General features: G+C 49.7%; 4 protein-coding genes across 5 annotated transcripts in view; 1 reads left to right on the top strand and 3 right to left on the bottom strand.

Moving 5' to 3' along the window:
- Positions 1-3,270, bottom strand: part of LOC135515597 (F-box only protein 7-like) — a 38,261-nt gene extending 34,991 nt beyond the window's left edge. Inside the window, 2 exon segments of the mRNA XM_064939218.1 lie at positions 1,360-1,651; positions 3,147-3,270. Coding sequence (XP_064795290.1) covers positions 1,360-1,651; positions 3,147-3,268 — 414 coding nt within the window. The 5' untranslated portion in view covers positions 3,269-3,270.
- LOC135515598 (uncharacterized protein KIAA0930 homolog) overlaps positions 1-26,449 on the bottom strand; it is a 504,429-nt gene that overhangs the window by 121,957 nt on the left and 356,023 nt on the right. The window lies entirely within an intron of this gene.
- LOC135515600 (RNA-splicing ligase RtcB homolog) lies at positions 4,415-15,225 on the top strand. Its single transcript, XM_064939223.1, has 12 exons — positions 4,415-4,605; positions 4,840-4,918; positions 5,028-5,095; positions 5,368-5,467; positions 5,557-5,713; positions 7,230-7,386; positions 7,607-7,766; positions 9,166-9,341; positions 12,027-12,215; positions 13,496-13,606; positions 14,021-14,140; positions 14,742-15,225. Exons 1-12 carry the CDS (start codon positions 4,513-4,515, stop codon positions 14,847-14,849), a joined length of 1,518 nt encoding a protein of 505 aa, XP_064795295.1. The 5' UTR covers positions 4,415-4,512; the 3' UTR covers positions 14,850-15,225.
- The window catches only part of xpot (exportin, tRNA (nuclear export receptor for tRNAs)), a 52,595-nt gene continuing 46,768 nt past the window's right edge, over positions 20,623-26,449 (bottom strand). For both annotated transcript variants that reach the window (XM_064939215.1, XM_064939217.1), the window contains 8 exons: positions 24,085-24,370; positions 23,514-23,703; positions 23,177-23,293; positions 22,184-22,299; positions 22,048-22,095; positions 21,845-21,916; positions 21,699-21,755; positions 20,623-21,274 (listed from right to left, as the gene is read on the bottom strand). In XM_064939215.1, coding sequence (XP_064795287.1) covers positions 21,248-21,274; positions 21,699-21,755; positions 21,845-21,916; positions 22,048-22,095; positions 22,184-22,299; positions 23,177-23,293; positions 23,514-23,703; positions 24,085-24,370 — 913 coding nt within the window. In that variant the 3' untranslated portion in view covers positions 20,623-21,247. The remainder of the gene's footprint in view (positions 21,275-21,698; positions 21,756-21,844; positions 21,917-22,047; positions 22,096-22,183; positions 22,300-23,176; positions 23,294-23,513; positions 23,704-24,084; positions 24,371-26,449) is intronic.

The raw sequence follows: 26,449 nt of genomic DNA, 5'->3' as shown, positions 1-26,449 counted from the left end.
AGCTCTGTCAGGTTGGATGGGTAGCATCGCTGCACAGCTATTTTCAGGACTCTCCAGAAATGTTTGATCGGGTTCAAGTCCGGGCTCTGGCTGGGCCACTCAAGGACATTCAGAGATTTGTCCCGAAGCCACTCCTGCATTGTCTTGTCTGTGTGCTTAGGGTCGTTGTCCTGTTGGAAGGTGAACCTTCGCCCCAGTTTGAGGTCCTGAGAGCTCTGGAGCAGGTTTCATTCAAGGATCTCTCTGTACTTTGCTCTGTTCATCTTTCCCTCGATCCTGACTAGTCTCCCAGTCCCTGCCGCTGAATAACATCCCCACAGCACGATGCTGCCACCACCATGCTTCACCGTAGGGATGGTGGCAGGTTTCCTCCAGACGTGACACTTGGCCTTCAGACCAAACAGTTCAATCAGTTGGTTTCATCAGACCAGAGAACCTTGTTTCTCCTGGTCTGGGAGTCTTTTGGTGCCTTTTGGCAAACTCCAAGCGGGTTGTCATGTGCCTTCTATAGAGGAGTGGCTTTTATCTGGCCACCCTAGAATAAAGGCCTGATTGGTGGAGTGCTGCAGAGATGGTTGTCCTTCTGGAAGGTTGTCCCATCTCCACAGAGAAACTCTGGAGCTCTGTCAGAGTGACCATCGGGTTCTTGGTCAGCTCCTTGACCATGTCCCTGCTCGAGTCTTGGTGGTTCCAAACTTCTTCCATTTAAAAATGGAGGCCACTGTGTTCTTGGGGACCTTCAATGCTGCAGAAATTAATTGGTACCCTTCCCCAGACATGTGCCTCGACACAATCCTGTCTCTGAGCTCTGTGGACAACTCCTTCGACCTCATGGCTTGGTTTTTGCTCTGACATGCACTGTCAACTGAGGGACCTTATATATAGACAGGTGTGTGCCTTTCCAAATCATGTCCAATCAATTGAATTTACCACAGGTGGACTCCAATCAAGTTGTAGAAACATCTCAAGGTTGATCAATGGAAACAGGATGCACCTGAGCTCAATTTTGAGTCTCATAGCAAAGAGTCTGAATACTTATGTAAATAAGGTATCTTTTTTGGTATACATTTGCAAAAAAATCTAAAAATCTGTTTTCACCTTGTCATTATGGGGTATTGTGATGTCATTATGGGGTATTGTGATGTCATTATGGGGTATTGTGATGTCATTATGGGGTATTGTGTGTAGATTGAAGAGGAAAAAAATAATTGAATCAATTATAGAATAAGGTTGTAACTTAACAAAATGTGGAAAAAGTCAAGGGGTCTGAATACTTGTATTGTAATATACTACTACTATAGTCTACTACTACTATACTGTAATATAATATACTACCGGTGTTAGGAGAGGAGGGCTCACCTCACTGGAGCGTTGGGCTGGTGGGTGTACAGCTTGGTACAGCCCAGTTTTACTACTGCTGCTGCTGCTGTTGTTGCTGGGTGACTGGCGGGCTGAGGGAGCAGGGGCAGCGGAGGGGGCAGGGAAGCCTGAGGGAGCAGGGGCAGCGGAGGGGGCAGAGGGCACAGCCACAGATGGAGGCAAGATGACACAGACCAGGTCCCCAGTAACGATGCCACAGGAGGACAAAGTCTGACCAGAGTCAGATAGAAGATCTGAGCCGTTCAGGGACAAGGTGAACTCTGTGTCTGGGCTGTGGAGGACAGAGGAGAGTTAGGATCTGAGCCCCAACCACTATGGGTCAACTTTACAGCATTCAACATGTGGTCCTCATACTTTACTAACAATATATAAACACAAATAATACACAGCGACTGCCAAGTTAAACCTTTAAAATAACCTGCCACGCGAACGGAATTACACCGAGACATCGATTTTTCACTTTGAAATGTTTGCTAAACACAAATCATTGATTTCTAAGTTTAATAAACCATACAACTATGAACAATGACCTCTTTGAACAATTTACACAATACATTTCAGAAGACCACATTTACTGGAAAAACCTCCAGATGCAGTTTGGTTCCAGAATTACAGTCAAATCTCCCCTAGTTTTATTCTGCTAGCAAACTTAGTTTCTGGCCAGTTTTTTTTGGAAAATTGTAAGTGGGCATTTTTAAAAGTCATCCTTGTGCATAGAGTTGTGTGGTTTGTTCAACTTTGAAATCAATGTTTTTTGTTCGGCAGACATTTTAGAGTGAAAATCTGAGTCGACCATGGAACTGCCCTTTAGCAACAGAAGGAGAAAATGTCTAACCTGAGGGACTAACTAACCTGAGAGACTAACCTGAGGGACTAACCTGAGGGACTAACTAACCTGAGAGACTAACCTGAGAGACTAACCTGAGGGACTAATGTGAGGGACTAACCTGAGGGACTAACTAACCTGAGAGACTAACCTGAGAGACTAACCTGAGGGACTAACTAACCTGAGGGACTAACCTGAGGGACTAATGTGAGGGACTAACTAGCCCGAGGGACTAACGTGAGGGACTAACTAACCTGAGGGACTGACTAACTAACCTGAGGGACTAACCTGAGGGACTAACCTGAGGGACTAACCCGAGGGACTAACGTGAGGGACTAACTAACCCGAGGGACTAACTAACCCGAGGGACTAACTAACCTGAGGGACTAACTAACCTGAGGGACTAACCTGAGGGTCTAACTAACCTGAGGGACTAACTAACCTGAGGGACTAACCTGAGGGACTAGCTAACCTGAGGGTCTAACTAACCTGAGGGTCTAACTAACCTGAGGGTCTAACTAACCTGAGGGTCTAACTAACCTGAGGGACTAACTAACCTGAGGGACTAACTAACCTGAGGGTCTAACTAACCTGACGGTCTAACTAACCCGAGGGACTAACTAACCTGAGGGACTAACTAACCTGAGGGTCTAACTAACCTGAGGGACTAACTAACCTGAGGGTCTAACTAACCTGAGGGTCTAGCTAACCTGAGGGACTAACTAACCTGAGGGACTAACCTGAGGGACTAGCTAACCTGAGGGTCTAACTAACCTGAGGGTCTAACTAACCTGAGGGTCTAGCTAACCTGAGGGACTAACTAACCTGAGGGACTAACCTGAGGGACTAACTAACCTGAGGGTCTAACTAACCTGAGGGTCTAACTAACCTGAGGGACTAACTAACCTGAGGGTCTAACTAACCTGAGGGTCTAACTAACCTGAGGCCATGTGAAGGCAGAAGGATCTCTCTGATTTGAACGTTGAGCTCTGTCAGAGTGGGCTCCTCTCCCTCCAGCTTCACCCGGCTGGTCTGCTTGTTTATCCTCACACGTAGTTTCATGCTTATGAGAGAGACCGACAGACAGGGAGGGGGAGAGACAGAAAGGGAGAGAGAGAGACCGATGGGACAGGGTGAGGTAACCAACACACAGAACACGATCAGACATTTTAAGGACACAAATTCAATCATTCAGACCCAATTGTGGTCTTCTCTCCCTGGTTCATCATGAATCATAACGGTCATCTTCCAAAACACCCTTTCACAAAGCGCCCAACTTTCTGAGCATGATGTCAGTATTCACAATGAAGTAGAAAACACTTGGCAACGCCAAGTCATCTCTTTACAGTAGAAACACAATGCCAGCTGGGATTCTTTCATTTTCATTTTTGCCAACTGTGTTAAGACTGAATTATGAAAGTAAAATGGTAACATTCATCAGTGTAACAATCTAACGTTATTGCAGGTACATTGGCCTAGATATTCCTACAGTATACAGATACGTTTCGTTATGCACAGCACACTTCTGGTATGATGGTGTTTATCGAGCTTGAACAATGCAAACCTACATGTAGAAGAGCAGCTAGCTGGTTAACCTATCTGGTAGCTAGCGAGCCAGCAGCATTTCACTTACTTTAGTTTAGTTGTTGTCTTTTGTTATTAACTTCTTGCAAGCCTTAATCATTTCACGCCATACAGTTCATGTTAACTAAAGAGGTCTTAATTGCAAGTAGAGATAGTTGAAGATTTCCCCGTATTACAATCGAGAAGATAGAAGAGGCATTGACAGAAGCTAGATGGTCAACAAATGTTATCAAATAGTTGACTTCAACTACGGAAAGAGATTAGCGTTGACTTCAACTACGGAAAGAGATTAGCGTTCTGACTTCAACTACGGAAAGAGATTAGCGTTCTGACTTCAACTACGGAAGGAGATTAGCGTTCTGACTTCAACTACGGAAGGAGATTAGCATTCTGACTTCAACTACGGAATGTCAAAAAGACTAATATAGGAAAATAATAACCACAAATGTTTTCAAAAAATAAAACTTTGCTAGGATATTAGAGAACATGTATTTGTTAGGCACGACTATAATATGGTGTCATCCAAGATCGATATTTCAATCCATTCAAAAATAAACGCGATTCATTTAAAAACATTTACAGCTGCGTCATTATTCAGCTTTCCAAAAACGCGTTTTGTACGGACGCCTCTGAGTTGCCGTAGTTGTAGTTTGTTGGTTCAGAACAGAATCAGACACTGCTGAAATATAAGTGAAATAAACAGCTAGCTACATAATCATATCATGAGTCGATCGTACAATGACGAGTTACAATATTTGGACAAGATTGACAAGAACTGCTGGCGAATCAAGAAAGGTTTCGTTCCAAATATGCAGGTGAATAATCTAAAACGAACTTATATGGAATGAATTAACGTTAGCACATGTCCGTCGTTTGATAGCTTCAGACGTGGCTTGCTACTATCCAGCTTGACTCTGTTATTGTTGCTCTTGTCTTTTGTATGCAGATAAGTTGTAAGAGCATAGTAGCTACATAAGCTATCTAATTTAGCTAACCTAATATGGCGTATGGACTTGACAGCTCATCAAATCCTTCCCATTTCATTCCAGGTGGAAGGAGTGTTTTATGTCAACGAGTCCCTGGAGAAGCTGATGTTTGAGGAGCTGCGTAACGCGTGTAAAGGAGGAGGTAGACAACAACAACAACACACATGATGCCATGTTAACAGACAAGCCCGCTCCTGTATTGCTTTCCCCGTTGATCTGACTGATTTGGTTGTTGTCGTTATTGTCGTCAGGTTTTGGTGGGTTTCTCCCTGCCATGAAACAGATTGGTAACGTTGCAGCTCTGCCGGGTATAGTCCATGTAAGTAGATGTCTGGTCCGGATCAGTCCTTAACACAAATCAGTGGAGATGATGCTGACCACCGTTATCTAACTAGCTATAAACTAACACATTGACACACTGTAATATCTCACCTGTTTCCCCCAGACACACATTCAGCCTTGTCATGGACTAAGAAGGACTTTCAATGGAGATTCTCCAATTAGTTTGCTTGTCAGTCCAGGATTTCTCTTAACCTGTGTCCAGGAAACAAGGCCTAATAGTGTCCCCAAACCTCTCTCTCTCTCCCTCAGAAGTCCATCGGCCTGCCAGACTGCCACTCGGGGTATGGGTTCGCCATCGGAAACATGGCTGCCTTCGACATGAGCGACCCCAACGCTGTGGTATCCCCAGGTACAGAGGATACACACAGTCCAACAGGCTGTCCTGTCTAATCTCTGGTGTGGGTTTTGACATTAACTGTGTGTGTGTGTGTGTGCTAGGTGGTGTGGGGTTTGATATTAACTGTGGAGTGCGTCTACTAAGGACCAACCTCGACGAGGGAGACGTCCAGCCTGTCAAGGAGCAGCTGGCTCAGGCCCTGTTTGACCACATCCCTGTAGGAGTCGGCTCCAAGGGAGTCATCCCTATGACCGCCAAGTAAGGAGGCACCAATACCCTGCTGTCTGCAGACACCAATACCCTGCTGTCTACAGACACCAATACACCAATACCCTGCTGTCTGCAGACACCAATACCCTGCTGTCTGCAGACACCAATACCCTGCTGTCTGCAGACACCAATACACCAATACCCTGCTGTCTGCAGGCACCAATACCCTGCTGTCTGCAGACACCAATACACCAATACCCTGCTGTCTACAGACACCAATACACCAATACCCTGCTGTCTGCAGACACCAATACACCAATACCCTGCTGTCTACAGACACCAATACACCAATACCCTGCTGTCTGCAGACACCAATACACCAATACCCTGCTGTCTGCAGGCACCAATACACCAATACCCTGCTGTCTACAGGCACCAATACACCAATACCCTGCTGTCTACAGGCACCAATACACCAATACCCTGCTGTCTACAGGCACCAATACACCAATACCCTGCTGTCTACAGGCACCAATACACCAATACCCTGCTGTCTACAGGCACCAATACACCAATACCCTGCTGTCTGCAGACACCAATACACCAATACCCTGCTGTCTGCAGACACCAATACACCAATACCCTGCTGTCTACAGGCACCAATACACCAATACCCTGCTGTCTGCAGACACCAATACACCAATACCCTGCTGTCTACAGGCACCAATACACCAATACCCTGCTGTCTACAGACACCAATACCCTGCTGTCTACAGACACCAATACCCTGCTGTCTACAGACACCAATACCCCGCTGTCTACAGACACCAATACCCTGCTGTCTACAGGCACCAATACACCAATACCCTGCTGTCTACAGACACCAATACACCAATACCCTGCTGTCTACAGGCACCAATACCCTGCTGTCTACAGGCACCAATACCCTGCTGTCTACAGACACCAATACCCTGCTGTCTACAGACACCAATACCCTGCTGTCTGCAGACACCAATACCCTGCTGTCTGCAGACACCAATACCCTGCTGTCTACAGACACCAATACACCAATACCCTGCTGTCTACAGACACCAATACCCTGCTGTCTACAGACACCAATACCCTGCTGTCTACAGACACCAATACACTGCTGTCTACAGACACCAATACCCTGCTGTCTACAGACACCAATACACCAATACTGGTCCCTGAGAGGAGGCTGTCTGTTACAGGGATCTAGAGGAGGCTTTAGAGATGGGAGTGGACTGGTCCCTGAGAGAAGGCTATGTAGAGACTGATACCTTGTCTGTTACAGGGATCTAGAGGAGGCTCTAGAGATGGGAGTGGACTGGTCCCTGAGAGAAGGCTATGTAGAGACTGATACCTTGTCTGTTACAGGGATCTAGAGGAGGCTCTAGAGATGGGAGGGGACTGGTCCCTGAGAGAAGGCTATGTAGAGACTGATACCTTGTCTGTTACAGGGATCTAGAGGAGGCTCTAGAGATGGGAGTGGACTGGTCCCTGAGAGAAGGCTATGTAGAGACTGATACCTTGTCTGTTACAGGGATCTAGAGGAGGCTCTAGAGATGGGAGTGGACTGGTCCCTGAGAGAAGGCTATGCCTGGGCAGAGGATAAGGAGCACTGTGAGGAGTATGGCAGGATGCTGCAGGCCGACCCCAACAAGGTCTCCTCCAAGGCCAAGAAGAGAGGCCTTCCTCAGGTAACACCACTCCCTAACTAACCCTGACCCCTGACCCCCAACAAGGTCTCCTCCAAGGCCAAGAAGAGTGGCCTGCCTCAAGTAACGCCACTCCCTAACTTATAATGACCTGTCCTTATTCCAGCTGGGTACTCTGGGGGCAGAGATCTATAATGACCTGTCCTTTTTCCAGCTGGGTACTCTGGGGGCAGAGATCTATAATGACCTGTCCTTATTCCAGCTGGGTACTCTGGGGGCAGGGAACCACTACGCTGAGATCCAGGTGGTGGATGAGATCTATAATGACTATGCTGCTAAGAAGATGGGCATCGACCACAAGGGCCAGGTGTGTGTGATGATCCACAGTGGCAGCAGGGGGCTGGGCCACCAGGTGGCGACAGGTAGGACTGCTCTCTCTACCCATGTTGGAAATATGCATTTTTGTTTCGTTTTTAAAGAATTGTCTGTAACGTGGTCACTTGTCTGCGTTGCTGCGCGGTGTATTGGTTCTTGTCTGCGTTGCTGCGCGGTGTATTGGTTCTTGTCTGCGTTGCTGCGCGGTGTATTGGTTCTTGTCTGCGTTGCTGCGCGGTGTATTGGTTCTTGTCTGCGTTGCTGCGCGGTGTATTGGTTCTTGTCTGCGTTGCTGCGCGGTGTATTGGTTCTTGTCTGCGTTGCTGCGAGGTGTATTGGTTCTTGTCTGCGTTGCTGCGCGGTGTATTGGTTCTTGTCTGCGTTGCTGCGCGGTGTATTGGTTCTTGTCTTGGTCAGGTTGTTGTTGCTGTAAATTAGGTTGTTATTGCTGTGTTTTTCAATGACTTACCTGGTTAAATAAAGGTAAAAATATACATTGAGGGGAAAAAAATAGGTTATGGCTTTGTTCTAAAGTGGGTGAAATAAATACACTAACCCATAAGGGAAAACGGTTCATTAGAAAAACGCATACCGTATATAAGTATTCAGACCCTTTGCTGTGAGACTTGACATTGAGCTCAAGTGCATTCTGTTTCCATTGATCATCCTTGAAATGTTTCTACAATTTGATTGGAGGCCACCTGTGGTCAATTCAATTGATTGGACATGATTTGGAAAGGTACACACCTGTCTATATAAGGTCCCACAGTTGACAGTGGATGTCAGAGCAAAAACCAAGTCATGAGGTCGAAGGAGTTGTCCACAGAGCTCAGAGACAGGATTGTGTCGAGGCACAGATCTGGGCAAGGGTACCAAAACATTTCTGCAGCATTGAAGGTCCCCAAGAACACAGTGGCCAGCCAAGACAACACAGGAGTGGCTTTAGGACAAGTCTCTGAAAGTCCTTGAGTGGCCCAGCCAGAGCCCAAACTTGAACCCAATCCAACATCTCTGGAGAGACCTGAAAATAGCTGTGCAGTGACGCTCCCCATCCAACCTGACAGAGCTTGAGAGGATCTGCAGAGAAGAATGGGATAAACTCCCCAAATACAGGTGTGCCAAGCTTGTAGGGTCAGACCCAAGAAGACTCGAGCCTGTAATTACTGCCCAAGGTGCTGCAACAAGGTACTGAATTAAGGGTCTGAATACTTAGGTAAATGTGATATCGTTTTTTTTAGAAATTAGCAAAAACCTTTTTACTTTGTCATTATGGGGCATTGTGTGCAGATTGTGGGGGGACAATTGAATCCATTTTAGAATAAGTTTGTCACGTAACAAAATGTGGAAAAAGTCAAGGGGTCTGAATACTTCCTGAAGCCACTGAAGAACAACCCTTGAATAATTCGGTGTCCCAACTTTTGACTGGTACTGTATATGTTCTGGTAGATGCCCTGGTTGCCATGGAGAAGGCGATGAAGCGAGACAAGATCCAGGTGAACGATCGTCAGCTGGCGTGCGCCCGTATCTTTTCAGAGGAGGGACAAGACTACCTGAAAGGAATGGCCGCTGCCGGCAACTATGCCTGGGTCAACCGTTCCTCTATGACCTTCCTCACACGACAGGTAACTGACCCTAACGGACCGCACCTGAGACAGGTAACTGACCGCCCCTGAGACAGGTAACTGACCCTAACGGACCGCACCTGAGAAAGGTAACTGACCCTAACTGAGACTGGTAACTGACCCTAACGGACCGCACCTGAGACAGGTGACTGACCCTACCTGAGACTGGTAACTGACCCTACCTGAGACAGGTAACTGACCCTAACGGACCGCACCTGAGACAGGTAACTGACCCTAACGGACCGCACCTGAGACAGGTAACTGTCCCTACCTGAGACAGGTAACTGACCCTAACTGACCGCACCTGAGACAGGTAACTGACCCTAACGGACCGCACCTGAGACAGGTAACTGACCGCACCTGAGACAGGTAACTGACCGCACCTGAGACTGGTAACTGACCGCACCTGAGACAGGTAACTGACCCTAACGGACCGCACCTGAGACGGGTAACTGACCCTAACGGACCGCACCTGAGACAGGTGACTGACCGCACCTGAGACAGGTGACTGACCGCACCTGAGACAGGTAACTGACCCTAACTGAGACAGGTAACTGACCCTAACGGACCGCACCTGAGACAGGTAACTGACCGCCCCTGAGACAGGTAACTGACCCTAACGGACCGCACCTGAGAAAGGTAACTGACCCTAACTGAGACTGGTAACTGACCCTAACGGACCGCACCTGAGACAGGTGACTGACCCTACCTGAGACTGGTAACTGACCCTACCTGAGACAGGTAACTGACCCTAACGGACCGCACCTGAGACAGGTAACTGACCCTAACGGACCGCACCTGAGACAGGTAACTGTCCCTACCTGAGACAGGTAACTGACCCTAACTGACCGCACCTGAGACAGGTAACTGACCCTAACGGACCGCACCTGAGACAGGTAACTGACCGCACCTGAGACAGGTAACTGACCGCACCTGAGACTGGTAACTGACCGCACCTGAGACAGGTAACTGACCCTAACGGACCGCACCTGAGACGGGTAACTGACCCTAACGGACCGCACCTGAGACAGGTGACTGACCGCACCTGAGACAGGTGACTGACCGCACCTGAGACAGGTAACTGACCCTAACTGAGACGGGTAACTGACCCTAACTGAGACGGGTAACTGACCCTAACTGAGACGGGTAACTGACCCTAACTGAGACGGGTAACTGACCCTAACGGACCGCACCTGAGACAGGTGACTGACCGCACCTGAGACAGGTAACTGACCCTACCTGAGACTGGTAACTGACCCTAACTGAGACGGGTAACTGACCCTAACTGAGACGGGTAACTGACCCTAACTGAGACGGGTAACTGACCCTACCTGAGACGGGTAACTGACCCTAACTGACCGCACCTGAGACAGGTAACTGTCCCTACCTGAGACAGGTAACTGACCCTAACGGACCGCACCTGAGACAGGTAACTGACCGCACCTGAGACTGGTAACTGACCGCACCTGAGACAGGTAACTGACCCTAACGGACCGCACCTGAGACAGGTAACTGACCCTACCTGAGACGGGTAACTGACCGCACCTGAGACGGGTAACTGACCGCACCTGAGACGGGTAACTGACCCTACCTGAGACAGGTAACTGACCGCACCTGAGACAGGTAACTGACCCTACCTGAGACGGGTAACTGACCCTACCTGAGACGGGTAACTGACCCTAACTGACCGCACCTGAGACAGGTAACTGACCCTACCTGAGACGGGTAACTGACCCTAACTGACCGCACCTGAGACAGGTAACTGACCCTACCTGAGACGGGTAACTGACCCTACCTGAGACAGGTAACTGACCGCACCTGAGACAGGTAACTGACCCTACCTGAGACGGGTAACTGACCCTAACTGACCGCACCTGAGACAGGTAACTGACCCTACCTGAGACGGGTAACTGACCCTAACTGACCGCACCTGAGACAGGTAACTGACCGCACCTGAGACGGGTAACTGACCGCACCTGAGACAGGTAACTGACCGCACCTGAGACAGGTAACTGACCGCACCTGAGACAGGTAACTGACCGCACCTGAGACTGGTAACTGACCGCACCTGAGACTGGTAACTGACCGCACCTGAGACTGGTAACTGACCCTAATTGAGACAGGTAACTGACCCTAATTGAGACAGGTAACTGACCCTAATTGAGACAGGTAACTGACCGCACCTGAGACAGGTAACTGACCCTAATTGAGACAGGTAACTGACCCTAATTGAGACAGGTAACTGACCCTAATTGAGACAGGTAACTGACCCTAATTGAGACAGGTAACTGACCCTAATTGAGACAGGTAACTGACCCTAATTGAGACAGGTAACTGACCCTAATTGAGACAGGTAACTGACCCTAATTGAGACAGGTAACTGACCCTAATTGAGACAGGTAACTGACCCTAATTGAGACAGGTAACTGACCCTAATTGAGACAGGTAACTGACCCTAATTGAGACAGGTAACTGACCCTAATTGAGACAGGTAACTGACCCTAATTGAGACAGGTAACTGACCGCACCTGAGACAGGTAAATGACCGCACCTGAGACAGGTAACTGACCCTAACTGAGACAGGTAACTGACCCTAACTGACCCCACCTGAGACGGGTGACTGACCGCACCTGGGACGGGTAACTGACCCCTCCAGTGTGACTTCTCCGCGTCTGTCTCCTCCAGGCGTTTGCCAAGGTGTTCACCACGACCCCTGATGACCTGGATATGCATGTGATCTATGACGTGTCTCATAACATCGCCAAGGTGGAGGAACACATGGTCGATGGGAAACAGAAGACTCTACTGCTGCATCGCAAGGGATCCACCCGGGCCTTCCCTCCACACCACCCCCTCATCCCTGTAGACTACCAGGTACCCCACTCTCATCCCTTTAGACTACCAGGTACCTCCCCCTCATCCCTGTAGACTACCAGGTACCTCCCCCTCATCCCTGTAGACTACCAGGTACCACCCCCCTCATCCCTGTAGACTACCAGGTACCACCCCCTCATCCCTGTAGACTACCAGGTACCCCCCTCTCATCCCTGTAGACTACCAGGTCCCCCCTCTCATCCCTGTAGACTACCAGGTCCCCCTCTCATCCCTGTAGACTACCAGGTACCCCCTCATCCCTGTAGACTACCAGGTACCTCCCCCTCATCCCTGTAGACTACCAGGTACCACCCCCTCATCCCTGTAGACTACCAGGTACCCCCTCTCATCCCTGTAGACTACCAGGTACCACCCCCTCATCCCTGTAGACTACCAGGTACCACCCCCTCATCCCTGTAGACTACCAGTTACCCCCCTCATCCCTGTAGACTACCAGGTACCACCCCCCTCATCCCTGTAGACTACCAGGTCCCCCTCTCATCCCTGTAGACTACCAGGTACCACCCCCTCATCCCTGTAGACTACCAGGTACCACCCCCTCATCCCTGTAGACTACCAGGTCCCCCCTCTCATCCCTGTAGACTACCAGGTACCACCCCCTCATCCCTGTAGACTACCAGGTCCCCCCTCTCATCCCTGTAGACTACCAGGTACCACCCCCTCATCCCTGTAGACTACCAGGTACCACCCCCTCATCCCTGTAGACTACCAGGTCCCCCTCTCATCCCTGTAGACTACCAGGTACCACCCCCTCATCCCTGTAGACTACCAGGTACCCCCCTCTCATCCCTGTAGACTACCAGGTACCACCCCCTCATCCCTGTAGACTACCAGGTACCACCCTCTCATCCCTGTAGACCACCAGGTACCTCCCCCTCATCCCTGTAGACTACCAGGTACCACCCCCTCATCCCTGTAGACTACCAGGTACCACCCCCTCATCCCTGTAGTCTACCAGGTACCCCCTCATCCCTGTAGACTACCAGGTACCCCCTCATCCCTGTAGACTACCAGGTACCCCCTCTCATCCCTGTAGACTACCAGGTACCCCCTCTCATCCCTGTAGACTACCAGGTCCCCCCCCCTCAACATCAATACAGAATTAAGTTATGGTTTAATGTTACCTATAACATTATAGACTATCTACTTTAGGCACTGCTTTAGGGCCAATCTGACAGCCCTATGTGTCTCTGGCCCTAAAGTAGTGCCATTTTGATGCAGACTGTTTTTAAAACGCTTCCTGTTTCTGGTCCAATCAGCTGACAGGCCAGCCGGTGTTGATCGGGGGCACGATGGGCACCTGCAGTTACGTCCTGACGGGCACGGAACAGGGCATGACAGAGACCTTCGGCACCACCTGCCACGGCGCGGTAAGGCTTTACTGCACCTCTGTGGCTTTACTGCACCTCTCTGTGGCTTTACTGCACCTCTCTGTGGCTTTACTGCACCTCTCTGTGGCTTTACTGCACCTCTCTGTGGCTTTACTGCACCTCTCTGTGGCTTTACTGCACCTCTCTGTGGGTTTACTGCACCTCTCTGTGGCTTTACTGCACCTCTCTGTGGCTTTACTGCACCTCTCTGTGGCTTTACTACACCTCTCTGTGGCTTTACTACACATCTCTGTGGCTTTACTGCACCTCTCTGTGGCTTTACTACACCTACCTCTGTCGCTGTGTTCCTTGGTATGTCCATACTATAACAAGTAGTAACGGTGGACTGCATCCATCTGTTCATTATCAAGAACATGTTTTATCTTTTACTCAACATTGAACTCTTGTCTCCAGGGTCGGGCTCTGTCTCGGGCCAAATCCCGCAGGAACATCGACTTCCAGGACGTGTTGGACAAGCTGGCAGACAAGGGTATCGCCATCAGGGTGGCTTCGCCCAAACTAGTCATGGAAGAGGTAGGCTTCGCTTCGCCCAGACTAGTCATGGAAGGGGTAGGCTTCGCTTCGCCCAGACTAGTCATGGAAGGGGTAGGCTTCGCTTCGCCCAGACTAGTCATGGAAGGGGTAGGCTTGGCTTGGCCCAGACTAGTCATGGAAGGGGTAGGCTTCGCTTCGCCCAGACTAGTCATGGAAGGGGTAGGCTTCGCTTCGCCCAGACTAGTCATGGAAGGGGTAGGCTTCGCTTCGCCCAGACTAGTCATGGAAGGGGTAGGCGTCGCTTCGCCCAGACTAGTCATGGAAGGGGTAGGCTTCGCTTCGCCCAGACTAGTCATGGAAGGGGTAGGCTTCGCTTCGCCCAGACTAGTCATGGAAGGGGTAGGCTTCGCTTCGCCCAGACTAGTCATGGAAGCGGTAGGCATCGCTTCGCCCAGACTAGTCATGGAAGGGGTAGGCTTCGCTTCGCCCAGACTAGTCATGGAAGATATAGGCTTTGCCCAGACTAGTCATGGAAGGGGTAGGTTTGCCCAGACTAGTCATGCTATAGCTACAGTGAGGGGGGTGTCGTCGTCATGGTTATAGTGTTAAAAGGCTAACAGTATTTTCTTACCATTCCTAGGCTCCAGAGTCGTACAAAAACGTGTGTGATGTCGTCAACACGTGTCACGATGCTGGAATCAGCAAGAAAGCCATCAAACTACGACCCATCGCTGTGATCAAGGGATAAGGCTGCACCACTCTGCTCGTGACAGCATTGGCCATGGCACTCCCTCCAGGAGCCAATCACCAGGCAGAGAGCTGGCGGAGAAGGAGCCAATGGGGAAGTGTCTGAGCATGTCCGTCTTCATAGACTGACTTGACAAGGGATCGGTATCCTCCACTTCCTGTCTATGACCAGTATGATTATTTTGACATGGGGGGTTTGTCCGTTGAGTGATCAATTTAATTGGACCGGATGGGCTCTTTAATATTGTAAAGTCTGAGAGGGTGAAGTGTCTTGGGTTTACTTTTCATTCATGGCTAAATCACTGTGGAATATAACCTTGAGATTCAGGTTAAACCACAGATAATAAAATACAAGACGACAGATTGATCTACTTGCATCTAACGCCTGGTTGTCAGTCACTTTGTTCCAACATCTGAAGAAAACAAACACGTAAAGCTGATCAGATGGTTTGGGAACTCTGTTCTCTGACCAGATTGATTTTCCCTCACGACCTCTCACCCATTGAGAGGAGAAACCCTGGTGTCTGGATTAGTAAACACTGAATGTTGTTTTGATGAACCAATAAAGACAGATTAATACAGGATGAACATCTGTTTTCTTCTCCAGTCCGCCAAAACATTTGACTGCCTTCAGTCTCCCCTCCACAACCGGTCCTGGTTCTGGGTGGCCAGATGCGATCCGTTCTGTTCTTCCAACACCACATTTAGATCCAGTCTGGATCATCTTTATTTAAATCCATTAGTCTGGTCTGTAGGTAAGCTGGCTGTGATAATATCTGAATATCCATTAGTCTGGTCTGGTGAGGTGGCTGTGATAATATCTGAATATCCATTAGTCTGGTCTGGTAAGCTGTCTGGATCATATCTGAATATCCATTAGTCTGGTCTGGTAAGCTGTCTGGATCATATCTGAATATCCATTAGTCTGGTCTGGTGAGGTAAGCTGTCTGGATCATATCTGAATATCCATTAGTCTGGTCTGGAGGTAAACTGTCTGGGATCATATCCATTAGTCTGGTCTGGTGAGGTAAGCTGTCTGGGATCATTTCTGAATATCCATTAGTCTGGTCTGGTGAGGTAAGCTGTCTGGGATCATTTCTGAATATCCATTAGTCTGGTCCGGTGAGGTAAGCTGTCTGGGATCATATCCATTAGTCTGGTGAGGTAAGCTGTCTGGGATCATTTCTGAATATCCATTAGTCTGGTCTGGTGAGGTAAGCTGTCTGGATCATATCTGAATATCCATTAGTCTGGTCTGGAGGTAAACTGTCTGGGATCATATCCATTAGTCTGGTCTGGTGAGGTAAGCTGTCTGGGATCATTTCTGAATATCCATTAGTCTGGTCTGGTGAGGTAAGCTGTCTGGGTTCATATCCATTAGTCTGGTCTGGTGAGGTAAGCTGTCTGGGATCATTTCTGAATATCCATTAGTCTGGTCTGGTGAGGTAAGCTGTCTGGGTTCATATCCATTAGTCTGGTCTGGTGAGGTAAGCTGTCTGGGATCATTTCTGAATATTCATTAGTCTGGTAAACTGGCTGGGATCATTTCTGAATATCCATTAGTCTGGTCTGGTGAGCTGTCTGGGCCGAAGAGGATTAATTTGTAACAATGGCATAAATACCAGACCACTCAAATACAGCTCAACACACTGTGCAACACGGAGAAGTTTTAGCGTTCAACTGATTATTCTCCAGAGGGTGGACAGTAAGTACAGGTGGACATGCCGTTGGAAGGTGTTGACTGCTGAGGTGGTGGGCGTGGCCAACGGTGCCCTCCTGTTGACCCCGAATGGCTTCATTTCCCGCCAAACGCATTCCATGAAGGGGCCTGGCGACGTCTGGCGTCTCCCTTTCAGACAGTGACAACCAGGTCAGGGGAGTTCCTAATCAGATATAATCAGGTATCAGGGAGGAGCGAACCCCCCCCCCAACTGAAAGTGTTTTTGACACTAAGTGACTCGACATATCAATACTACCGTAGAAAATAACTGGGATTCAAGGGCAACGACACGAAACACGTTGGTTCCTGGGAGGAGCTGAAATAAAACATCCCAGAAATGTTGTGCACAACTTTGTTTCACGCCCCTTTCAGCGAACATTTCTCCTTGATGATTACACGTTATGATCATGACACAGGTGCACCTTGTGCTGGGGACAAAAGGCCACTAAAATGTGCAGTGTTATCATGCCACAGATGTCTCAAGTTGAGGGAGAATGCCGACTGTAGGAATGTCCACCAGAGATGTTTCCATAAGCTGCATCCAACATCGTTTTAGTGAGTAAATTTGGGAGACTGTCCAACCGGCCTCAACTGCAGGTGAAACCACGCCAGCCCAGGTCCTCTACATCTGATTTCTTCACCTGCGGGATCATGTGAGGGGGGTGCTGACCAGTATTTCTGTCTGTAATGAAGCCCTTTTGTCAGGAAAAACTAATTCTGGTTGGGTGGGCCTGGCTCCTGAGTGGGTGCCCTCCCAGGCCCACCCATGGCTACGCCTCTGCCCAGTCATGTGAATTCAATAGATTACGATCGAATGAATTTATTTCATTAAATGAACTGTAACGGAGTTGAAATCATTGACATGTTTGTTCAGTATATATATATTTAACAGGCAGGTTAGCGTTACCAATCACATTTCCTCATTGGTCAAACTGAATTGTGAGTAACAGTTGGGTATAACACGCTGTTGTCTGGTTATAGTCAGTTCATACATGGATCGCCCTGCTCAAACCTTTAAAGACGACACGAACTAACCTTTAATATTACATCTTTTCAGAAACGGAATAGAAGTTCAAAACAACAACAAACAAATGTATTTACATCCCAACATATTATTCCTTATTTAAAATAAAACTTAATATTTACATTTTGATCCACTATTAAAAGTCGTTAATTCCTTCTGGAAGTGACGGTGTCGTAACGACCACCGAGGTAAACACTTCGCCGGTCAGTCTGGTCCACATTTCTCCAGTTCACACCACCGTTAGAGGTCTGTCCTGTCTGTCATCCACCGTCAGAGGTCTGTCATCCACCGTTACAACAGTGGTCTGTCATCCACCGTTACAACAGCGGTCTGTCATCCACCGTTACAACAGCGGTCTGTCATCCACCGTTACAACAGCGGTCTGTCATCCACCGTTACAACAGCGGTCTGTCATCCACCGTTACAACAGCGGTCTGTCATCCACCGTTACAACAGCGGTCTGTCATCCACCGTTACAACAGTGGTCTGTCATCCACCGTTACAACAGCGGTCTGTCATCCACCGTTACAACAGCGGTCTGTCATCCACCGTTACAACAGCGGTCTGTCATCCACCGTTACAACAGTGGTCTGTCATCCACCGTTACAACAGCGGTCTGTCATCCACCGTTACAACAGTGGTCTGTCATCCACCGTTACAACAGCGGTCTGTCATCCACCGTTACAACAGCGGTCTGTCATCCACCGTTACAACAGCGGTCTGTCATCCACCGTTACAACAGCGGTCTGTCATCCACCGTTACAACAGCGGTCTGTCATCCACCGTTACAACAGCGGTCTGTCATCCACCGTTACAACAGGGGTCTGTCATCCACCGTTACAACAGGGGTCTGTCATCCACCGTTACAACAGCGGTCTGTCATCCACCGTTACAACAGCGGTCTGTCATCCACCGTTACAACAGCGGTCTGTCATCCACCGTTACAGGGGTCTGTCATCCACCGTTACAACAGCGGTCTGTAATCCACCGTTACAACAGGGGTCTGTCATCCACCGTTACAACAGGGGTCTGTCATCCACCGTTACAACAGGGGTCTGTCATCCACCGTTACAACAGGGGTCTGTCATCCACCGTTACAACAGGGGTCTGTCATCCACCGTTACAACAGGGGTCTGTCATCCACCGTTACAACAGGGGTCTGTCATCCACCGTTACAACAGTGGTCTGTCATCCACCGTTACAACAGGGGTCTGTCATCCACCGTTACAACAGGGGTCTGTCATCCACCGTTACAACAGGGGTCTGTCATCCACCGTTACAACAGTGGTCTGTCATCCACCGTTACAACAGTGGTCTGTCATCCACCGTTACAACAGTGGTCTGTCATCCACCGTTACAACAGTGGTCTGTCATCCACCGTTCCTACAGTGGTCTGTCATCCACCGTTACAACAGTGGTCTGTCATCCACCGTTAGAGGTCTGTCATCCACCGTTACAACAGCGGTCTGTCATCCACCGTTACAACAGCGGTCTGTCATCCACCGTTACTACAGCGGTCTGTCATCCACCGTTACTACAGCGGTCTGTCATCCACCGTTACTACAGCGGTCTGTCATCCACCGTTACTACAGCGGTCTGTCATCCACCGTTACTACAGCGGTCTGTCATCCACCGTTACTACAGCGGTCTGTCATCCACCGTTACAACAGCGGTCTGTCATCCACCGTTCCAACAGCGGTCTGTCATCCACCGTTCCTACAGCGGTCTGTCATCCACCGTTACAACAGTGGTCTGTCATCCACCTTTAGAGGTCTGTCATCCACCGTTACTACAGGGGTCTGTCATCCACCGTTACTACAGGGGTCTGTCATCCACCGTTACTACAGTGGTCTGTCATCCACCGTTACTACAGTGGTCTGTCATCCACCGTTACAACAGTGGTCTGTCATCCACCGTTACTACAGCGGTCTGTCATCCACCGTTACTACAGCGGTCTGTCATCCACCGTTACTACAGCGGTCTGTCATCCACCGTTACTACAGCGGTCTGTCATCCACCGTTACTACAGCGGTCTGTCATCCACCGTTACTACAGCGGTCTGTCATCCACCGTTACTACAGCGGTCTGTCATCCACCGTTCCTACAGCGGTCTGTCATCCACCGTTCCTACAGCGGTCTGTCATCCACCGTTACAACAGCGGTCTGTCATCCACCGTTACAACAGTGGTCTGTCATCCACCGTTAGAGGTCTGTCATCCACCGTTACAACAGCGGTCTGTCATCCACCGTTACTACAGCGGTCTGTCATCCACCGTTACTACAGCGGTCTGTCATCCACCGTTACTACAGCGGTCTGTCATCCACCGTTACTACAGCGGTCTGTCATCCACCGTTACTACAGCGGTCTGTCATCCACCGTTACTACAGCGGTCTGTCATCCACCGTTACTACAGCGGTCTGTCATCCACCGTTACTACAGCGGTCTGTCATCCACCGTTCCTACAGCGGTCTGTCATCCACCGTTACTACAGCGGTCTGTCATCCACCGTTCCTACAGCGGTCTGTCATCCACCGTTCCTACAGCGGTCTGTCATCCACCGTTCCTACAGCGGTCTGTCATCCACCGTTACAACAGTGGTCTGTCATCCACCGTTACAACAGGGGTCTGTCATCCACCGTTACAACAGTGGTCTGTCATCCACCGTTAGTGGTCTGTCATCCACCGTTACAACAGGGGTCTGTCATCCACCGTTACAACAGGGGTCTGTCATCCACCGTTACAGTGGTCTGTCCGGTCTGTCATCCACCGTTACAACAGTGGTCTGTCATCCACCGTTACAACAGTGGTCTGTCATCCACCGTTACAACAGTGGTCTGTCCGGTCTGTCATCCACCGTTAGTGGTCTGTCATCCACCGTTAGTGGTCTGTCATCCACCGTTACAGCGGTCTGTCATCCACCGTTTCTGTCCGGTCTGTCATCCACCGTTACAGTGGTCACGCCAAACTAAAACACATCCTACCCCCAACCATCCCATTTCTTCCACAACAGAAAAATCTAGAAAAATATGTCAAGCCAGCCCTTTTATTTAGTCCATCAATTCATTCACAGGGCAAAGAGAAACAAAACCTCCACGTTCAACCACTCAAATGAAAGATATCTTGAAAATGTTTTTAAAAAAACAACAAAAAAAACAACATTTTTATAAAGGAATAAATCCTAATCGTTAGATTGTGTTCAGGTCATTGTTGGATCATTACCAACAGACAGATGAGGCCTGTTAAAGGATACTTGGTAGTCTAATATGGAAGCCTTGTTCCATAAGCCTATACTCTAGTTTACTTCCTGTCTTGCAGAGAATTCAACCAATCACATCTTCACTTGACCAGGGTACCACCCCAGAGGGAGAGCACGTCCTTGATTGGTCCTGGATCATTGGAGGGGGGTGTGGTCACCCCAGTTAAAGCCTCCTTGTGTCTTGGCTCCGTTCCCTCCCGCGTGGACAGGATGGGCGGGGTTATGCAGTTACCTTCAGAAGTGCTAAGGCCGCTCCTATGCTAAGCTCTCCGTCTTTAAGATCTCTCTCCGTCCGTCTGTCTCTCCGTCCGGCTGTCCGTACTGAGTGGTACTATCTCACTACCAGTCTTCTCTTAGTTTCCAGTGTCCTCTCTCAATCCTTCCAGCTCGGTTCATATTTACAGTTTGGCTCGCTGAAAGAAAGCCTGTGGAGAGAGAGAGAGACACAGAGAGAGAGAGAGAGACAGAGAGAGAGAGAGACAGAGAGAGAGAGAGAGACACAGAGAGAGAGAGAGAGACACAGAGAGAGAGAGAGAGAGACACAGAGAGAGAGAGACAGAGAGAGAGAGAGAGAGACACAGAGAGAGAGAGAGAGACACAGACAGACACACAGAGAGAGAGAGACAGACAGAGAGAGAGACAGAGAGAGACAGACAGACAGAGAGAGAGACAGAGACAGACAGACAGAGAGACAGAGAGAGACAGAGAGAGAGATGAGAGGCAGAGAGATGAGAGGCAGAGAGATGAGAGGCAGAGAGAGAGAGACAGAGACTCTTGTCAGATGTTATTGCTCGTCTCAAGGCTGCAGAGTGGAGGTGTTTCCAAGGCAACAACCAGCTGACTCCGTACCTTCATGTAGTTTTTGAGGACCTTGGCGTCTGGCTGCTGAAGCACTTGACACACTTCCTGTGACAGGAAGAGGAGGAGTGTTACAGAACGGGGGAACAGGTGACATTTCCGTGCTCCAGCTGTGATCTGTTATGTGACAGTGGTACCTGTGTGATTTCGGGCGACACCTGTAGAGAAGGGAGGTACTCCTGTTGAAGGTACTGGATAAACTCCGGACCCTGCCGAACAGGAAGTACAAAACATCACCACAAACACCATGTCAGCCATGCATTCATTCGTTCATATAAAAAGTTCAAGATAGATGAACCAGACGAGCACAACGGAAAGGAAAACCAACGTGAAGCTTTACCCTTCTGAGATGAATCATCTTCAACGTCAGAGCACACTCTGACAACGTCTGGAGAAAGAACAACAAAACAACGTTTTTGTCAAATGAGTCCAAACGTGTAGGATGTAAAGAGACGCGTCTGGTTCCAGCTACTCACCAGGACGGTCTGAGCGTCTGTGAGATCAAAGGACGGTTTGAGAGGAGCCAGGAAGCATGCTGGGACGATGTGTTTATAGATGAAGTCTGGGAAACCAGCCATACCTTCTTTACCTCCTGAAGGACAAAACATCAAAATCAGTCCCGGTTCAAAACGGTTCGCTTTTACACCTGGGGTGTATTCATTAGTGCAAACCGTAGCAACAATGTTTTACAATGAAAACAAGAGTTTCTATCGGGATGAATTCAGCAAGGTCCCTGCCCGTTTCAGCACAAAAAGGTTTCTAGTGAACACAAACCAGTCCAAGACAAAAAAAACAAACTAATATCTGCTGGTTATGTTTCCAGAACAATTGTTCTGTCAGGAAGGATCAACAGCAGCAAGACAGGTGGTTGGATACGGAGGGAGGGAGGGACGGTGGTTGGATACGGAGGGAGGGAGGGACGGTGGTTGGATACGGAGGGAGGGTGGTTGGATACGGAGGGAGTGAGTGACGGACGGTGGTTGGATACGGAGGGAGTGAGTGACGGACGGTGGTTGGATACGGAGGGAGGGACGGTGGTTGGATACGGAGGGAGGGACGGTGGTTGGATACGGAGGGAGGGACGGTGGTTGGATACGGAGGGAGGGACGGTGGTTGGATACGGAGGGAGGGACGGTGGTTGGATACGGAGGGAGGGAGGGTGGTTGGATACGGAGGGAGGGACGGACGGTGGTTGGATACGGAGGGAAGGACGGACAGTGGTTGGATACGGAGGGAGGGACGGACGGTGGTTGGATACGGAGGGAGGGTGGTTGGATACGGAGGGAGGGAGGGAGGGACGGTGGTTGGATATGGAGGGAGGGACGGACGGTGGTTGGATACGGAGGGAGGGAGGGACGGACGGTGGTTGGATACGGAGGGAGGGAGGGTGGTTGGATACGGAGGGACGGTGGTTGGATACGGAGGGAGGGAGGGACAGTGGTTGGATATGGAGGGACGGTAGTTCTCACCCCAGAGTTCCACCAGCTTGGACAAGATGATGAAGCAGGTCTTCTGGGCGATGGGGTCGGGGAAGTCGACAGCTCCCTGGATGATGGTGAACAGAACCCGCTCTACGTTCTCAACACCTGGGGAGGAACCACACTTAGAACCCTGGAGAACCACACAACATATATTTATAGCTGAAGAACCACACACACACACACTTAGAACCCTGGAGAATCACACAACATATATTTATAGCTGAGGAACCACACACTTAGAACCCACTTAATGTTCTCAACACCTGGGTAACAGAACACACGCAGAACCCTGGAGAACCACAGTACACACTGAGCAGCAGCTCACCCTGGTTGGCCAGGACTTCATTCATCCCGCTGGAGGTTATCGTCTGTATGAAGGTGAAGTAGCTTCTACGTAACATTTGTTTCTCCAGAGCTGCTGCCTGGTCGTTGTCCTCAGCAGGTCGACACAACACCTCAAAGATGGCCAGGACCAGAGGCATGAACACCTGCTGCAGGAACGGAGAGACCTGGTCCTGGAGAGGAGAGAGACAGAGACAGAGAGGACCAGAGGCATGAACACCTGGTCCTGGAGAGGAGAGAGACAGAGAGGACCAGAGACATGAACACCTGGTCCTGGAGAGGAGAGAGACAGAGAGGACCAGAGGCATGAACACCTGGTCCTGGAGAGGAGAGAGACAGAGAGGACCAGAGGCATGAACACCTGGTCCTGGAGAGGAGAGAGACACCTGGTCCTGGAGAGGAGAGACACAGAGACACCTGGTCCAGGGAATGGGGACATTGACCTTCCCTAATTTTCCCTAACCCTAACCCTTTTAGCAGTCAGTCCTCTAAACCTAGCACTTGGCAGTGATCTGACTGATGAGTGGTATAAACTCCTGCAGGTCCCTGGGTACCTTGAACTTGGCAGTGATCTGACTGATGAGTGGTATAAACTCCTGCAGGTCCTTGGCCTCGCAGTCCTTCAGCATGTGTTCCGATGCCGCAGGGACGAAGGGCAGGACCTCTTCTTCGAGACAGATGATCATGCGGTGGAGGAAGGAGCGGACAGCGCTACGCAGAGACCCCCTCTGGACAGGACAGCTCAGTGCAGGCAGGAAGGTCTGCAGACAGTCTCTGTAGACTTCAGTACATCCACACTGCTTCACTGTCTGCTTGTTGCTGAACGCCTTACTGGTACGACTAGAGGGGGGGGGGGGCAGAGAGAGGAAGGAGGGGAGAGAGAGAGAGAGAGAGAGAGAGAGAGAGGAGGGGGGAGAGAGAGAGGGGAGAGAGAGAGAGAGAGAGAGGAGGAAGGGGAGAGAGAGGGGGGAGAGAGAGAGAGAGAGAGAGGAGGAAGGGGAGAGAGAGAGGAGGAAGGAGAGAGAGAGGAGGGGAGGGAGGAGAGAGGAGGAAGGGAGAGAAAGAGAGGAGGGAGGGGAGAGAGAGAGGGAGGGAGGGAGGGAGAGAGGAGGGAGGGGAGAGAGAGAGGAGGGAGGGGAGGGGGAGAGAGAGGAGGGAGGGGGAGAGAGAGAGGAGGGAGGGAGAGAGGAGGGGGAGAGAGAGAGAGAGGGAGGGAGAGAGAGAGAGAGGGAGGGAGGGGGGAGAGAGAGAGGAGGGAGGGGAGAGAGAGAGGAGGGAGGGGAGAGAGAGAGGGAGGGAGGGAGAGAGAGAGGGAGGAGGGGAGAGAGAGAGGGGAGGGGGAGAGAGAGAGAGGAGGGAGAGAGAGAGAGGGAGGGAGGGAGGGAGAGAGGAGGGAGGGAGAGAGGAGGAGGGAGGGAGAGAGAGAGAGGAGGGAGGGGAGAGAGAGAGAGGAGGGAGGGGAGAGAGAGGGAGGGAGGGGAGAGAGAGAGGAGGGAGGGGAGAGAGAGAGGAGGGAGGGGAGAGAGGAGGAGGGGGGAGAGAGAGAGAGGAGGGAGGGGAGGGAGAGAGAGGGAGGGAGGGGAGAGAGAGAGAGGGGAGAGAGAGAGGAGGGAGGGAGGGAGAGAGGAGGGAGAGAGAGAGAGATGTTGTATTAGCAGGAACAGAACTTGTAAACCCAGAGAGAAGAGTGCTGAGCGATTAGTGCTTTTTGAGGTGGGTTCGGTTTCAGTTCTATAAATAACTAGTGAATGTTTTATCATTATGTGGGCTGAATGCTGTAACAGAATGGAACAACAGTCTGTTACTGCTCATCACTTATTAACCATTTATTCACATGACTTTAATAAGACACATGACCAGACATTATCTCTGAATACTACTGTACATGACCAGACATTATCTCTGAAGACTGGTCTACACGACCAGACATTATCTCTGAAGACTACTGTACACGACCAGACATTATCTCTGAAGACTCCTGTACATGACCAGGCATTATCTCCGAAGACTACTGTACACGACCAGACATTATCTCTGAATACTAGTCAACACGACCAGACATTATCTCTGAAGACTACACTACACGACCAGACATTATCTCTGAAGACTCCTGTACATGACCAGGCATTATCTCCGAAGACTACTGTACATGACCAGACATTATCTCTGAAGACTAGTCAACACGACCAGACATTATCTCTGAAGACTACTGTACACGACCAGACATTATCTCTGAAGACTCCTGTACATGACCAGGCATTATCTCCGAAGACTACTGTACACGACCAGACATTATCTCTGAATACTAGTCAACACGACCAGACATTATCTCTGAAGACTACACTACACGACCAGACATTATCTCTGAAGACTCCTGTACATGACCAGGCATTATCTCCGAAGACTACTGTACATGACCAGACATTATCTCTGAAGACTAGTCAACACGACCAGACATTATCTCTGAAGACTACTGTACACGACCAGACATTATCTCTGAAGACTCCTGTACATGACCAGGCATTATCTCCGAAGACTACTGTACATGACCAGACATTATCTCTGAAGACTAGTCAACACGACCAGACATTATCTCTGAAGACTCGTCTACACGACCAGACATTATCTCTGAAGACTGGTCTACACGACCAGACATTATCTCTGAAGACTGGTCTACACGACCAGACATTATCTCTGAAGACTGGTCTACACGACCAGACATTATCTCTGAAGACTGGTCTACACGACCAGACATTATCTCTGAAGACTGGTCTACACGACCAGACATTATCTCTGAAGACTACACTACACGACTAGACATTATCTCTGAAGACTAGTCTACACGACCAGACATTATCTCTGAAGACTCGTCTACACGACCAGACATTATCTCTGAAGACTGGTCTACACGACCAGACA

This window comes from Oncorhynchus masou, chromosome 27 (genome assembly GCF_036934945.1).
Source record: "Oncorhynchus masou masou isolate Uvic2021 chromosome 27, UVic_Omas_1.1, whole genome shotgun sequence".
NCBI classification, from domain to species: domain Eukaryota; kingdom Metazoa; phylum Chordata; class Actinopteri; order Salmoniformes; family Salmonidae; genus Oncorhynchus; species Oncorhynchus masou.
The sequence above is the reverse complement of the archived record's forward strand: the minus strand, read 5'-3'. Positions and strand labels throughout refer to the sequence as shown.

Coding starts and splice junctions, on each gene's coding strand:
- LOC135515600 (XM_064939223.1), top strand. CDS start 4,513: ATGAGTCGATCGTACAATGACGAGTTACAATATTTGGACAAGATTGAC. Junction 4,919..5,027: donor TAACGCGTGTAAAGGAGGAG/GTAGACAACAAC, acceptor TATTGTCGTCAG/GTTTTGGTGGGTTTCTCCCT. Junction 13,607..14,020: donor GCACCACCTGCCACGGCGCG/GTAAGGCTTTAC, acceptor TCTTGTCTCCAG/GGTCGGGCTCTGTCTCGGGC.